Source organism: Dermacentor andersoni, chromosome 1, assembly GCF_023375885.2.
Source record: "Dermacentor andersoni chromosome 1, qqDerAnde1_hic_scaffold, whole genome shotgun sequence".
NCBI lineage: Eukaryota > Metazoa > Arthropoda > Arachnida > Ixodida > Ixodidae > Dermacentor > Dermacentor andersoni.
Window position 1 is genome coordinate 187281425 of NC_092814.1, and position 17090 is coordinate 187298514.

A 17090-nucleotide genomic window follows, 5' to 3' on the forward strand; every position below is an offset into this window, starting at 1 on the left:
TCTTGATTATGCAATGCCACTATGACTGCTCGTATCTCTACTGAATCAAATGCTTTTTCATAATCTATGAAAGCCACATAGAGAGGATTATTGTGCTCTGCGAATTTCTCGATAACCTGATTAATGACATAGATGTGATTCATTGTAGAGAATTCCTTCCTGAAGCCTGCCTGTTCCCTTGGTTGACTAAAGTCCAGTGTTGCCCTTATCCTATTGGAGATTATTTTGGTAAATATTTGATATAATACTGTGAGTAAGCTAATCGGCCCATAATTTTTCAATTGTTTAACGTTTCCCTTTTTGTGGATTAGTATAATGTTTGCGTCGTTCCAGTTTTCTGGGACCCTTGCAGTTGATAGACATTTCGTATAGAGAGCCTCCAGTTTTTCAAGCATTATGTCTCCTCCATCTTCGATTAAATCGACTGTTCTTCCATCTTCTCCTGCCGCTTTTCCCCGTTTCGTGTCTTGCAAGGCCCTCCTAACCTCATCTCTAGGTATAAGAGGAGTTTCTGTATCCTGTTCATTACTGTTCCAAATGGAGTTCTTCCGAGTCTTCTGGGTACTGTAGAGGTCAGCATAGAATTCTTCCACTCCATTTATTATACCTTCGAGATTGCTGATGATATTACCCTGCTTATCTTTCAGTGTATACATCTTGGCTTCTCCTATGCTAAGTTTCCTTTTCACTGATTTCAGGCTGTTACCATTTTTTACGGCTTCCTCAGTCTTTCTCGTGTTATAATTTCAAGTATCACTTATTTTCGCATTGTTGATCAGTTTTGACAGTCCACGAATTCTCTCTTATCTCTTGAGCTGGACACTTTCATTCTTCGTCATTTATTTATTATGTCCTTCATCAATTGGGAGAGCTTGCCTACTGCTTGCCTTGGTGCCTTGCCTCCCACTTCAATTGCTGCCTGTGAAGCCAGCCTAGTTACGGTTTCATTCATTACCTCTATGTCATCTTCATGTCTCTGTTCTAAGGCTGCATATTTGTTTGCAAGTACCAGCCTAAATTTGTCTGCTTTTACCCTTACTGCCTCTAAGTTGACCTGTATTTTCTTGACCAATTTTACTCTTTTCTCTTTAAATTCAGGTGTATCCTGGCCCTCACTAACCTATGATCATTACATTTTACCCTAATTATTACTAGAACATCTTGCACTATGCTGGGATCAGTACACAGTATGAAATCAATTTCATTTCTTGTTTCACCATTAGGGCTTTTCCAGGTCCACTTTCTGTTGCTACGCTTCCTGAAAAAGGTGTTCATTATTCTCAGCTTATTCCTTTCTGCGAATTCTACCAGCACCTCTCCTCTAGCGTTTCTAGAATCGACGGTGTAGTTGCCAAATGCCTGTTCACTCGCCTGCTTTTTCACCACTTTTGCTTTGAAGTCACCCATTACTACTGTATATCGAGTTTGCACTTTTCTCATTGCTAATTCAATATCTTCATAAAACTGATCTACTTCCTCATCGTCGTGGCTGGATGTTGGAGAGTAGGCTTGTACTACCTTTATTCTATACTTCTTATTAAGTTTGATTACGACTACGGCTACCTTTTCATTAATGCTGTAGAATTCGTCAATGTTGCTTGCTATGTCCTTATGGATTAAAAATGCTACTCTGTATTGCTTCTTATCTGGCAGACCTCTATAGCAGAGGACATGGCTGTTATTCAGCAACGTATAAGCCTCACGAGTTCTTCTAACCTCACTAAGGCCAATGATATCCCAAACAATGTCTGACAGTTCCTCGAACAGTACTGCTAAGCTAGCCTCACTCGACAGAGTTTGGCAATTAAAGGTTGACAGGGTCAGTTTCCATTGGCGGCCAGTCCGGACCCAGAGATCTTTAGCACCCTCTGCTCCGTTACAGGTCTGAACGCCACCTTGGACAGGTGCTCCACAGCTGCCAAGGACTGAGGGCCATGAGTTAATTGTAGATATCATTGGGGAGGTTGTGGCCGAATACTGCACCAGGGAGGCTAATTCCTGTTCTGGTGGGGGAGTGTCTTTGTTCAAGCTTAGTGGGCCTTCCTAATTTGGTTGTACCTGGATTAGTATAGCCCCACTCGCTCTCGGCATTTTCTGCCGGTGTCAGGTGCCACTCCAAGCCTGCAGATGTAGTGCACTAGAGGATGTCATATGCAGATACACCATCGTAAATAAACAAATAATAATAGGACTACTAAATTAAGTATTTCAGGGCACTCTGAGGTTTGCCAATATTTTTTCTAGGGTTCCGAGTTTCATTTAATGCAAAAAATTTGTAAAAAATATAATGCCAGCATTTCTTTAAAAGAAAACAACATTCAAGCATGTAACATGGCAAATATTCGGAGTCATGGTTTTCAAAATACAGTACTGGCATAATTATTCCACAAGCCATACCTTGTGAAACACAATTTGGCACATGTCTGTGAGCAACAGCTTCACAACGATCTCCTCCAGTAGACCTTTATATCTCTCTTGTGAAGTCAACGATAGGCATAAAATGAAACTCCTACAAGGTTGCTGAACCCCAGTCGTTCCTTATGTGATCTCCAATTCACTACTAAGCACTACTGGTGAAGTAATGCCCGACTGACAGCCAGGCAGGATTCGTTTTACCATCCCACAAAGTGCGCAGACAGCAGTGCACAGTGTGTGCATGTTCACATAAATGTACATGACACCAATCACATAACCGCACTAATTTCACCAAGCTGTCCATGCCACGACTCTCCTTCAATTGTAGAGGTACTCGACGTCTGCCCAAAGAGCTTCTACTTCACTATAAAGCGAGATAAAGCAACTATAAAGTGAGTTTTATGATGGTCATTGACCATATGCATGTCATGCAAGCACTGGTGGCATTTGTAAATGTGAGATATTAACTACAAAAAAGTTGACTCATTGATCTGAGGCAAGAAAGAAACTTTATTATCACACCAATGTCCAGCATTCACCTCCAGTTGGTTGGTCACCGACCAGTCCTTGACCAACATGTTTATAACTTGCCAAAGAAGTGCCAGTAGTGGCTGGAGGGCAAGGTGGAGAATGCTGACTGCTTTTGTGTGTTGAATGTGAGAGCACTTTGCTCTAGGGACAGGTATTCTGCACACTTCAGGTATTTGGGGCCCCTGGGAAGGCCCTGAATATGGTAACAAAAGAGAGGGGTCAATATCAAGTTGATGTTGCAGCTCGAAGGACTGCCCCCTTGCTCTAAGATATCCCTCTCGTTTCCTGCTTGAAAAAATTATAGCAGACTCCCGTTAATTCGACATTCGGATAATTTGACTTTTCGCTTAATCCCTATGCACTGGCAAGTCTTAGCCAGAAACCATACAGTACTATGGGTGAAAAACCCATTTAGTTTGAACAGGATAGCATGCTGCTTCAGTTAATTCAACCCCCACTGACACTTCCTCATGCACGCAGCAGTACTAAAAGCTTGAAAACACCAGAAATTTAGCAGATGGCACTACTGTTTCCATAGGTGGGAAGCTGTTTTATCTAGTAGTGTCTGGTGCTCCTACTTCCCGTGAAGCCATCCATTCCTACTTGTTTTGTGACGTGTCATGCTCCCATATTCAGCAGTCTGCTTTGTCCATTCAGCATGGCGTCGTGTGGCAATTACACAGCGCCACTGAAGGACGACAACATTGTCAACTACATGACAGCCCGCACAGACTGTACTGATTGAGAGCGACACTGACAATGTTGCCGACAGTGCCCTACTGGAGCCACTGAGTGCAGTTGATGTTGAGGCTGGGCTCAACAATGTCGAATTTTTCTTTTTGTCTGATGCTGAGGCAGCATTTAAATATGTAAGTGCTCTTCACTGCACGCTAGTTGAGTTGCAATTCAAGAGCAAGAAGCGAAACGATATTGCAGACTACTCAAAGCAACTAAAAGATTTGAATTGGTTCATTTTGCCACTGTTTGATAATTCGACCAAATCTTAAGGTAGCAAAAAATCGAATTAACGGGAGTCGACTGTACTAGGGCACTGCTTAATTGGACTGTTCGATGTAGTTTCCCTTTACTTTCTATACTAACAAGAAGCAGCTTTTTTGGTCTAACTATCTCAGAACAACATTCCAATGGACTACATAATTCTTGCACATAGCATACTTAAAACCAATCTGAAGTTATCTTCAGAATTTTGACTCGCAAATCACTTGATCAGGAAAAAATATTTCACACCAGAACTCTCGCTAACAAATGATTTCACAACAGGAAACACTCAAAAGGGAGCATGCATTCATATTCAATAAAGATTATTTGGTAATGCTGTAGGCAACTGTAACAAGCTAAAAACAATGAATCATATAAAGCCACACACAAAACCGACCCTCTATTATATGTCAAGAAGCACTGGCTTTTTCAACTTTGCACACTTCCACGCAGAGTTGATGAGTTTTACGAATCCTGTATCCTTTGGCTTTTCAAGACCACGGTGAAGGCGTTCTTTCATCACTGAGACAAATTCTTTGTTGCTTAGCTGACCGTCCACTGCAAAGCAAGCAAGATTATTTGAAGATAACTTACACACTATGCATCGATTTAGCAAGAGAATACATGTACATGTATTCTCTGGCTAAATCAATTGTGTTCATTTTATCAGACTCTGGGTAGATGCCTTTAAAAAGTCACCAGATTTGTTTTACTGACCCATATTATACTTGACATTACACCTCAGTACCATTATATAATTAGCATGCTAAAAGCCTCAATACTGTTGCAGATGGTAACCATTATCCAGAACACACTCATTATGCAGATAATCTGTTGTTCACTGAAACGTAGAACTTCGGGCAATGAAAACTTTTATAGCTAATGTGGTTATGGTAGTACATAAGGCAACATGATGTACTTACAGTTTTCATCAAACAGAGTGAAGATGACATCAATGACATAGTCTCTGAGGTCCACATGAGCAACAGTTCTCGCCACATGTTTCAAGGTAGCTTGAAGAAACAAAGCGCAAAAAGCAGTACTAATTTTTATTCAGCACATAAACACCAAAAAAGAAACAGTATGTATCTAAACTTCTGGACTTCTTTACATGACCCATTAGTAGCTATAACATGGCGCAGGCATCTAAAGGAGAGATGCGAATAGAAAAATTGTGTTTTTCTTTTTAAAAATAATTTTTTAGATATTGGTTGCAATATTATAATTCAATCTATCTATTCTCATTTGGAAAAAAAAAATCAAGGCGTTTCTCCAACTGAGAGACAGAAAAATTATTCTAATTGAGGCTTAATAGCTATACCTAGATGCCGAGTTTTCCTGGTGAAAGTACAAGCAAGCACTAGCCCTGGCTGAGTTGACAACAGCTCATTCTCCAATTTTCACGAGTTCTCAGGCGAAGGCCATGCTTTTTGCATATTAGAGGTTGACAGATGAAAAGCTGTTGTCTTGTTGTGTTTTAAGCAAAATCCAAAATGAGTCCGCATCTCTGAACAGTGTGATTTGTTTGCTGTGCCCAAAAGCAAGATTTGCTTCATGCACTGTTGTGGAGATATGGTCACTTCTATAGCCATCCTGTGGTTAAACAAGAGCCACAAAGACTTAGAGGAAGCTCGTAGGGGTTCTGAGGGTATCACCTGTGCAGAAGGAGAATTTCAGTTTTAATTTACTTCTGGAATAACTAGTCTCCATTCTCGGCAAATCTCATGTAAACTGATCATCTGCAATAGTAATAAGAATGTGTAGAAACTTTCAACTTCATGATTTTCTTTTTTCAATCTTTGGTTGTTTTTACTGCTTGTGCACAAAATTTCTTAAACCACTTAACGTGACTCAATCTCAGCCAGACATACGATGCACATCCACAAGACTTTGCAGAATGTAAGTATCTAGGTTTATCAAACCAATCATCAGTATTTAAATTATGGGGTTTTGCGTGCCAAAACCATTTTCTGATTATGAGGCACGCCGTAGTGGAGGACTGGAAATTTCGACCACCTGGGGTTCTTTAACGTGCACCTAAATCTAAGTACATGGGTGTTTTCGCATTTCGCCCCCATCGAAACGCGGCCACCGTGGCCGGGATTCGATCTCACGACCTCGTGCTCAGCAGCCCAACACCATAGCCACTGAGCAACCACGGCGGGTGTGATCAATATTCTCGATAAATATAGTCGAGAGGAACAACTTTTAAAAAAACTAATAGAATGGAAAGAAAATCATTTTCTAGTTTACTTGCAATAAATTGTCCATAAGGAGCAATATAGGCAATTTTATAACACACTCCTAGTCCTAGTATGAAGCCCCCAACCTTGCATAAGAAACCATACTTTCGTACTTTCTGGGGAGCACAGAAAAATAACCAGATAACATACTAAGAAACTAGAAACACATTCGAAAACAGTATATTAAATTTCAGTATATAAATTTCATCCAGTTAGCTTTATTACTAATGAAGATTGATCTCTTAGGTGCATCTCCTCCCAAGTCTTCAAAGTTGTGCTTTAAAGAAAGTCTGCAGTGTTATGCATTGAGACTGTGCCACTGAATCAACCATACGGAATGCCTCTGTAACAGCTTAACTTTGAAAGTATTATCACAAGCAAATTAGAAACAGCATGCCTAATAGGCAGGGTTTGGGGTTTTCCGTTAAAATTGAAAAACACCAAAACCAAGACAGCTTTGTATTTTAGAACTTAGAACATGAATAAAGGAAGAGGTAGATAGTTGGGGACGTCATAATATTAAAGATTATAACACCTGAACAACTCCTTGATCTGGCAGAGGGTTGGTACTCATTTACAAATGCTTAAAGATTACATTTCTGCTTATTACATTACATGCTTGTTGCAATCAACACATGAAAAACTAATGGGTTCCTTGGTTCATGTAGATGAGATGGCGTGAATACCCACCTCAACATTTTAGTGCATTAAGCAAAGCTCTAAGTACCAGTTAAGCATACTCCTTACAACACTCAATGCATTGACACATTTTAATGCAAAGCATTATTTGGCTCATTCCAGGCACTTTACAATAGGTAGGTTCCTGTGCTGCCTCATTTCAATAAAAAGAAAATTCAAGTGTTCGATGGTAGGATCAACCCTCTGACTCTGAGCACAGCAGCCTCCTGGTGCTCTATTAGGCCACAATCCTCTGCTTTTTCCTTTTGTGCCAATGCCAACTAGCTCTTAGAGACAACTGGTGTGTGCGTCACATGACATAGCACAAGCTAGAGCACACACACACATGCAGCTTTCCATTTGACCAGAGAAAATTTCCACCGTTTTTCCCTCGCGTCACGAACAGGAATGAGCCAGTTTCTCCAATTCTTGCTTCATGGCAGTTAACACTTTGAGATGCTGTGTTACACTGCAGCACCTTTGGGTTCGGCCCATGCTCCTTAGTCCTTTCCTTGTAGCTCATAACACTACGAAGACACTGTGCGACATTGTACTATGTTTGGGATCGACCCAGGTCGTAACGGAACCGGTTGTATGTTTCTTCCCATGAGTATAAAAAGAACTGTCGTGATGCCCTCGCCATTGTCTTGCTTCTATTGTCACACACAGCCTCACATCAAACACATAACTGCTTGATCCCTCTGGTAATTCTTCGAACAGCAAACGGTGCTGGGTAGCCAGCTACCTGCAAAATGCTTCACATAATGTTGATTCCCACAGTATGTAGGATCTGCATATTTTTTTCCCCCAAATTGCTCCTCAGCCCCTATGTGTTTTTTTTTTATGTGTTGTTTATGCTACATATAAGCTGGTTTTTCATAATCACTTTCTTCAGTATTTGTGAACAGTCTAATAAATTCCTTTGTCTGTCATAGTCTGGGTGGATGGACCTTCCATGCTAACCATGGCCAGTTTTATCCTCAGCCCCAGCCACTTTTTTTTGTGTGTTTGTTGGTTCAGCAGACATTTCATGCTACACAGAAACTGATGCCCTGTTTTCAGTTTCTTTTGATTCAGAGTTCATCAAAAGTTCATAAATCTCTTTATATGTCAAAGTGCAGACAGACCTGCCACACCAGTTCACCATGGCTGCCCTGCCAAGACAAAGCAACACAGCACTGAGACATTTGCTCCAGCAGTGGTCAGAAATTTAACTTGCAAGCATATTGTGTGCTTACACAACCTCTCTATAGATGGCACAAGAGGTACGTTATGTTCTTTTCTGCATGACATGCTTTGCTTCTGAAGAGACGGGGTGGGGCGTGTGCTGAAAATACAAAGTGAGCATACTGTGGAGAAGAGTTGTGGAATGGCAACTTCAGAGTTGAATTGATTTCGGATCATACCACATTTTTAAACACCAGGAGGGAATAGGAATGGGATGATGACACTAGTCAGACAGATGGAATGGGAGTCTGAGTTTCTGGAATGGAGCTGGAATGGAATACATACATAGTACTAGAACTGTAAATGTCGATTTTGTGCGACACAATCAAACTGGTAAATTTGACATTTGGACTAATACCCCTGACACACGGGCAAAACTAAAGTCCTTTCCAGTAAACCCCGTTTGCTACTCTGAAGGAACCTTTGCAGAAAGGAGTTGCGCCGATGACACACGGCACCGCACTGAACTTCTTTAGGTAGTTCCTCAGATGAACGCCGCAAGAAAAATAGCACTGGCTGTTAAAGCCACAAGAGAGAAAACATTCTTAAAAAGCTGCGTATTTATTTACACTTAGCTACTGTAGAAGCTAAAAATATATATATTTTTTTTTGTTGATGGCTAATAATGCTTATAGTCGTTTATTTTATTCGCGTTTTTGCGTTGTTAGCAGCCATTTAACTTGGTCCAGCAACTATGTGCAGCCGGTGTTTTGCTGTGCGTGCTGTTTATTCTGGTGATGCCCACGTTTCTGTCATCCTTTTTCACGTCTTTGTCGTCCCTTCCTTTGTGCGCGCAGGCGTAACGCGTTTTATTCAATATGTTATTCCAACAACTGTGGTTTCTTCTGGGTATTTCCTGCGGCCACTGATTGTGCAGTCTCCATCTTGCGACGTGAACACACCACATGCGCGCAGCAAACGACGACGACACTGCCGGAATTCAACATGGCGGCACTAGCAACGTTATGCGAGCGTTTGAGAGTATAGCTAGAGGAAATCTTCACTATTCGACAAATTGTATTACCGCTAACAATTAAAACATTTTCTCAAGGTAAAAAAAAAATACCTATGGGCACCGTAGTTGTGTGGCAGGTTTCCTTGTATTGACGAGTTGTGCACGCTGTGTGCGAGAGTAACTCCTTTTCCGCTCGAAAAGTAGTTGTGCGATCTCCTTTCCCGAAAAGGAACTTTGCTGTAAAGGAGATACTCCTTTGTTGTGTGTCACTGCACTTGAACGCCTTTCCGGTAGATGTCCCCTTACCTAAAGGACTTGAGTGCCCGTGTGTCAGGGGTATAAACTAGACATTGCCAATATACAGGGCTATGCTATTTTTTTTTTACCCACACAGAATTTTTTTTTTTAATTGCCTGTTGCAGATAGCATAATTGTAGTCCTTCAGCTGGATTACTCTAAACAGCGAACATTACTCCCATGAAAAATCAGAATGCATGATTGACTAATTAACAAAATACACTAACCTTCCATTAATTACTTCATGGCACATAATGCAATTTACGAATTGTAGCTGGCATATCCACTTTGCAAGGCATGTCCACTTGGAATGGCTTCTAAGGATCAATTAGGTTTCAAGGAATGTGCTGTGAAACTTGCCATAAAAATTTACTACTGTTCAGTGAAGCAATGAACGGGGCTAGTTGGTAATATTTGTGATTATGTTGCACCGAGTTTAGCACGGAAAATATGAACAACTATGACAAGGACAGATGAAGTGCAAAGTACCAACTCTTGAATTGTGTTAGTGAACATGTTTATATACATGGTTTATATACATGCCTATTTAAAACACTGCCATTTTACACATTGAAGCCCAAGAGTAACTGGAATGCCCATGTATTTTGTCACAAACTTTGAGAACAATTATCTAGAAACTAGTGTCATCCTCAAAAATGTTCAAGTGTATCGTCTTGCGGACTCGCATGCTACAATTCATAAATTGCAATGTAGCCATCAAGTTTGAGTAATTAATAAAATGTTAATAAGCTAGATTTTGTTAATTAGTTAAATGTGCATTTCAATTTCTTGTGCATATAATGTCCGCCTCTAGGTAATTCAGTTCATTTGACTAGAATTATGCTACCTGCCACAGGCAATCCTCTAAAATTGTTTGTGATCCAAAATAAAAGACAACCTGTATTGCATTTCTCCCACCGGTTCTTTCAGTATCTACCTATGGGTGACTACAGCTGCCACAGTAATTATAAACAACACTGTATTCTTGACATTCTACACTTCTGAAGATATGGGGACCTTTCTGCGTTACGAGAATGAAGTGCATTTAAATACAACATCTTCTATTTGTAGAGAACTATGATTTGGTTTAGCAAGAGCACACTTGATCTACGGCACAAGGGTGGAGGCCAAAAACGACGTCGCAAACTGTTGTACCTTGAATTAGTCACGGTGATTTGGAATGCACATCACGTTTTTTTGCACACTGTCGAGTATCCAGAAAGTGTGATAACAGGGGGCAAGAGAGGTGGCTTGAAAAAAATGGTGCCTCTTCTTATGCCAGAAGATAAAAAATGAAAAAAGATTGCTTTGTGAAACAAATCAATATGTTTCACTTTTATGTTAGTTCTCAACGTGACAGAAAAAATCGCAGTGCCCTTCCACTCTGTGAAGAAGGATGACCAATGAAGCTGTGTATGTGGGCCCCTTAATGGTGAACTGCACCTCCGCCGCGGGTTGGCCCGGCATTGCACTATCTTGGGGATCGGCCCACGTATGGGGAGTGCTTAACACCTGCTTCACCTACGCCGCACGTCAAGCCGGTATTGCACTATCTTCGGGATCAGCCCACGTATAGGGAGTGCTTAACGCCTGCTTCACCTCCGCCGCGGGTTAGCCTGGCATTGCACTATCTCCAGGATCGGCCCACATATGGGGAGTTTTTTGCTTACCACAACGACACAAAAATTTCCTTAGATGGTAGAGGTATACAGCTTCGCTTTAATAATCTAGCTGGATGCATGGCATACACAATGGCGCATAATTATTTTCTGCTTTGCTTTATGCGAATGAGTTCTGGATGACTTACAGATTTTTGGAAATGGTGGATGTCATTAAGAAGGCAAGCCTTGCTTGCGTTGCAGTGTTAGATGTGGTCGTGAGCTGCCTAAAACGTATGACAAAGTGAAGCTAACTTCAGCAGCCACAAGTTGGCAGCTGTAGATTATAGTACATACAGGGCCCTGAATATTTGGTTGCGCGTGTTCAAAAAAAGATGTTGCGCTCACCGCCGCACTGTTCTTGCTCAAATTTTGCAGAATGATCGCATTTTGGCGTCGGCTTCGTTTAGTATAACACTTGACACGATTAGTCGCCTGTTTTTAAAGACAAAAATGAGAAGCTGCTTTAATCTATGGGAAAAATGGCATCTGAAACCCGGCGCAAGCATAAACTTGTTTCACCACCTGCCGTCATATGCAGAAAGCAGCGTTTCAGGGAGGGCTGCCACGTGTTGCCCACTCCTGGAACAGGCGACTGCCCTCCCTGAAACGCTGCTTTCTGCAGATGACGGCAGGTGGCGAAACAAGTTTATGCTTGCGCCGTTGTGGCAGCAGCTTGCATCCCCATAAGCGCAGGCAAAGTTCCACTTTTTTCTTAAAAACCAGGCAACTAACTGTGCCAAGTGTTGTACTAAACAAAGTCGAAGCCAAAATGCGATCGTTCTGCAAAATTTGAGCAAGAACAGTGCGGCAGTGAGCGCAAGACCTTTTTTCGAGCATGCCCAGCGAAATATTCAGGACCCTGTACTTGAAAAATTGGTACACCAAGATGTCAGCAATTATTGTCATGTTTGGCTTCCTAAGCTTCATGTTTGTCATCCTAAGATGACAAAAAACTGTGTAAACACGACGAGGTGCAATTTCACTTATAGAGGCCTCGATCAGTATAGATCATTTCTGAGTTTACAGTTTTTAAGAAGTTTTTTTGATTCAAGGACGTAAGGGCTTTGGAAGAGGGGAGAGCAAATCAGGTTGTCACAACAAATTGAGATGGTTTTAAGATATTTTGATCAAAAGAACTGAATATATTTTGCAATCACATCACATATTCATTACTTCTAACCCCAGCAGCCAACATATATTTGTTCACGCTATTTAACAAGCAAGACAATAAAATTTATTTATAATGTTTTATGCATTTCTTTGTCTAGTCCTATTACACATGCAATTGTCTTGAGTACACATCTTGTATATGTGTTTGTGAAATAAGGCTCCTTATGTATGGGCACCATAATGACCAGTCATGTGCTCTACCATCTGAGTGTTTATGCAATGCTTCTTTTGAGGGCTTGTGATACTTTTCACAGCACATAGGCAGAGAAGTTTTTGCAGAAACCAAAATTCACAGAACACTCGTTTAAAAAAAATTATGCAGATCCAATGCACATCTTGGAATGTATGTGTAGTGAAGTTTTTGTGAAGCAATTAATCAAATGCTATAAATTTGCCCATTTTGTTCCTGCGTCTTTGGGATAAAGGAAGCTAACATGTGAACAAGTGCTATTGTGCATCCATGCTATGCACTGTGACACACACAGCAATCATCTCAAAAGAGCCAGTTGGCGTTGGCATGACAGAAGTATACAGGAGTATACAGGTGATAATGGTCTAGTGGTTAGAGCATTGGGCTGCTGTACTGGAGGACCGAGGTTTAATCCCATCATAGGGCAGTAATTCAGTTTCTGTTTTGTTTTTTTAAGTATGGTATGAGCTATCTGGCAAGACAGCAGCACCTAATCACGGTCAGGAAAGCTTTGGAGTGCTCACAAAGAAGGCTTCACTTTAAAAAAGTAGACGTTAGAGAGAGTACCTGCAATACCACGCTACAGAAATAATAGACAGCGAACATGTTCCTTGTGAAAAAAATTTGCACTTTACATTATTTGTAACATAGTTAAGACTTCTAAAATATGGTTTTAGTAGTAAACAATTACAGAGAAAACGCAGAGAAGGCTGGAAAACAAGCGCGCGGCAGCCGTTGGGGCAGTGGGCCATCGTGCAGCAGCTCGAATTTCTCGTTTTCTTCTTTTCAAGGATTTCGCATTTTGCCACCTTTTGGCTTGGACACCCAGCAGCCAGACTTCATCGTTATAACCGATAATGCAGTATCGGGGCATTGTAGTAAGCAGTTTATTCAAGCATGAAAAACATGCAAAAGTTGACGGTGCAGCAGCTTCTAATTGTTATAACCGATATATTGTTAAAACCGGTATCGTTATAAGTGGGTTCGACTGTATGATCATCCATACACTATACCCAAGCATAGATTATTAACTATCAAATTCCCCAAACTTACAACTATTAAGTCTGGTGACACTTCTTAGGACCACCTTCTGGCTGTAGCTGAATTTTCTGTTTTGCAAGATCTATTAGAAATTTACACATACCTTCATCAATGGAAGCTCCCGCTATGTGATAAAATGTCAGTGCAGTGTCCACTTCTGTAATGTTGCTTAGGAAGTGGAAGAACTGGAGGTAGTCTTCAAGACTGATACCCTGTGTTTAGGTATAAGGAAGCAAGCATGCAGATAATGTTAAACATCACTGTTAAAAAAAAATCAATAAACAATGAAGAATTCTAGAAAATATTAATGTCACATCTAAAATGAAAACAGATTGCACAATATTATTGTCATTCGTACACAGATGAGGATATGACCTTAATTATGCTTCCTCGTAAGTGAACCAAAATAAGCTTCAAGTTTTTCAAATTCAAATTTCAATTATTAACTATGTAAATCAGTAAAATCTATGTTAAAATCCGGTGTTGCTGAGCAGAATGTGCAGGAAGAACTATTGCTCAGATACAAGCAACAAATTCACTACTGCTCTTCACTTTTTGTCACTTCATGTGGTGAAAAGCAAAACAGCTTTAGTTGCAGCACGTTGAGGCAGGTACCGATACCACATGTTTTGCCTGGTAAGCATTTGCTGCGACATGCTGTATCAGTATTTGCCACAACATGCCATCATTCAAACTTCATAATTCATAACATAATTGCAGGGCTGCCTTTCCTGCACTCCCGGTGTGCTCGGTTTCAATATTGTAACTTAAAATGTAACGTAGATTGAAGACGAAGTCTTACAAAATAGACGCTTCTCTTTAATGGTGGGCCAGCAGAAGAGCGTGCAGCTTACAACACGCTTTATCTTCTTTCATGGCGCCGACTTTTGCGCGCGCCGTCGCATAGTGTGGGAGCCCCACATCAGGGTCAATTGCCCCCCATGCGAAAAGCGACCGTCTCGGTCACGTCAAAAAGTTCTTTCAGCGACGACAAGAAATGGAGGTCCTCAGGTGCATCTCGGTGTTCATGTAGCCGCATAGTAGGGTTTCATGTTACTACATGAACAACTTTAGCGCGAGGACGACGATGGAGCGAACCGGGGTCGGAACTGCAGGGGACGACTTCGTAGGTCACGTCACTGAGGCGGCGTGTAACCTTGTAGGAACCAAATACCAGCGGAGCAACTTTTCCGAGAGTCCACGGCAACGGATGGGCATACAGGCCCACACGCAGGCATCGGTATCGTAATGGACATTGCGTCGACCTTTGTTGCACGAAGGGTGTCGGTATGCTGTTGGCTCCAGATACGATGCCGAGCAAGCTGGCGTGCTTCTTCAGCTCTTTGTACAGACTCTTTCACGTGTTCATTGGTTGGGCTATTATCGGCCAGAGGTAGCATGGCGTCAAGTGTTGACGTGACGTGGCGCCTGTATACAAGTTTGAACGGCGTAAACTGTATAGTCTCCTGTACAGCAGTGTTATACACGAAGGTCATATAGGGTAAAATCTCGTCCCACGTCTTGTGCTCTATGTCGACATACACAGAGAGCACATCAGCCAGCGTTCTGTTCCGACGTTCCATTAATCCATTGGTTTGAGGGTGATACGCAGTGCTCTTGCGGTGAGAGCTATCCATCAGCTGGAGAACGTCCTGCATAAGTTCGGCTGTAAAGGCTGTACTGCGGTCGGTGATGAGAACAGACGGTGCACCATGTCGTAGAACAATGTGGCGTACAAACAATTTGGCCCCTTCATACGAGTTTGCTTGCGGAATAGCTTCGGTTTTGGCGTACCAGGTTAAGTAGTCGGTAGTGACGAATATCTATCCGTTGCGCGAGGAGGTCACTGGGAATGGCCCAAGTAGATCCATTCCTATTTGTTGGAACGGTGCTTGAGGAGGGTCCACAGGGTGGAGAAAGCCAGCCGGTTTAACTGGTGGTTTCTTGCGGCGCTGACAATCGCGGCAGGTCTTCACGTACTGTTGCGCAGGCCAGGGCCAGTAATTCTTCTGTCATATCATTGCTAATGTCTTAGTGAATCCCAGGTGTCCCGCACATGGCTCATCATGGCTTGCAACATGTCTTGGCGCAGCGCCGACGGCACGACAAGGAGGTACGTATTTGGACCGCTTCCGCAGTTTTTCCTGTAAAGGATGTTGTGCAAATAGTACAATGATAAGCCGCGCACGAGCGAGCAGGGTAAAACACCTTCAACTCCTTGAAGGTGCTCGATCAGCGGCAGCAGCTCAGGGTCAGCGCACTGGTACTCAGCCATCTTTATGGCGTCGATAATGCAGACAAATGGCAAGTCATGGTCAGGGTCCGATGACGTCGTAGGGAGTGATGCGCGTGACAAACAGTCAGCGTCGCTGTGCTTCCTTCCATACTGGTAGACAACTGTAATGTCGTACTCTTGCAAGCGCAGGTTCCAACGGGCTAGTCTGCCTGAAGGATCCTTGAGGTTGGCAAGCCATCACAGAGCGTGGTGATCGCTGAAAGCCTTAAAGGGTCTACCATACAAGTAGGGTCGAAATTTAGTAATTGCCCACACAACCACTAAGCATTCTTTTTCAGTGGTTGAGTAGTTTTTCTCAGTCTTGGTGAGACTGTGGCTTGCATAAGCAATGGTGCGTTCCGCACCAGCTTGCCACTGCACAAGAACTGTGAAGAGACCCGCATTGCTGGCATCAGTATGAATTTCAGTGTCAGCGTCTTCGTCGAAATCAGCAAGTATTGGGGCCGCTTGCAAACGCTTACGCAATTGATTGAACGACTGCTGCTGCTCGTCTGCCCAAATGAAAAGCACATTGTCACGTGTAAGCCGTGTCAGAGGCTCAGCAATTCTCGAGAATCCCTCGACAAAGCGCCTATAATATGCGCATAAACCAAGGAAGCATAAGCCAAGGGTGGTCGTGTTTCAGCCATGAATGGCGTGCGGCGAGGCCTGAAGTCACCAGCTGCTTGTTCAATGGCGCGCACACCATGAAAGTCCGGGACGTCGCTCACATTGTGAAAAATTGGGGACAACGAACTTCGTGCAGCTTCCGCATACTACATGCGAGGCTGTGGCTGCCGAACCTCGTGCTGTGGTGTCTCACTTCGCTCTGGGACTTGGACTGCCTGCCTGATTTCCTCCCGGACGACCTCAGCCAGAGCGAGTCGCTGTACCGATGCCGGAGCCACCTGAAGCTTTTGGAGCTCTTCTCGAACAACAAGCCTAATGAGCTCCCGCAAGGTGCCGGTATTGTCCAAGGGTATAGCAAGAGGGCCATGCGATAGGGTCGACACGTCGCGGTTGTACTGCCTTGTTCACTGCTGCAGTGCCTTTTCCATTGATATGGCTTCTGCGAGAAACTCTGCAACTGTCTTTGGTGGGTTGTGTATTAGGCCACCGAATAACTCTTGCTTGACACCGCGCATCAAGTTCCTGCGCTTCTTTTCTTCCAGCATGGTCTGATCCGCGTGTCGGAAAAGTCGGCGCATATCTTCAACAAACATTGTGATGCTTTCGTTTGGCCTCTGTACTCTCGCCTGAATTGCAGATTCAGCTCGCTCCTTGTGATCGAGGCTGGCGTATGTGGTGATTAGCTGCCATCGGAATTCGTCCCATGTCGATAGGGCCTCCTCACAGTTCTCAAACCATGTCCGTTGTTACGTTTCGCCTACTACGCGCGGTATAGCCG

The 17090-nt window shown here is 42.7% G+C and overlaps 1 protein-coding gene across 3 annotated transcripts in view; it reads right to left on the reverse strand.

Moving 5' to 3' along the window:
- Window positions 1-2905: 2905 nt before the first annotated feature.
- Window positions 2906-17090, reverse strand: part of MICU1 (Mitochondrial calcium uptake 1) — a 56622-nt gene continuing 42437 nt past the window's right edge. For all 3 annotated transcript variants that reach the window (XM_050194952.3, XM_050194953.3, XM_055062885.2), the window contains 3 exons: window positions 13511-13619; window positions 4869-4958; window positions 2906-4503 (listed from right to left, as the gene is read on the reverse strand). In XM_050194952.3, coding sequence (XP_050050909.1) covers window positions 4349-4503; window positions 4869-4958; window positions 13511-13619 — 354 coding nt within the window. In that variant the 3' untranslated portion in view covers window positions 2906-4348. The remainder of the gene's footprint in view (window positions 4504-4868; window positions 4959-13510; window positions 13620-17090) is intronic.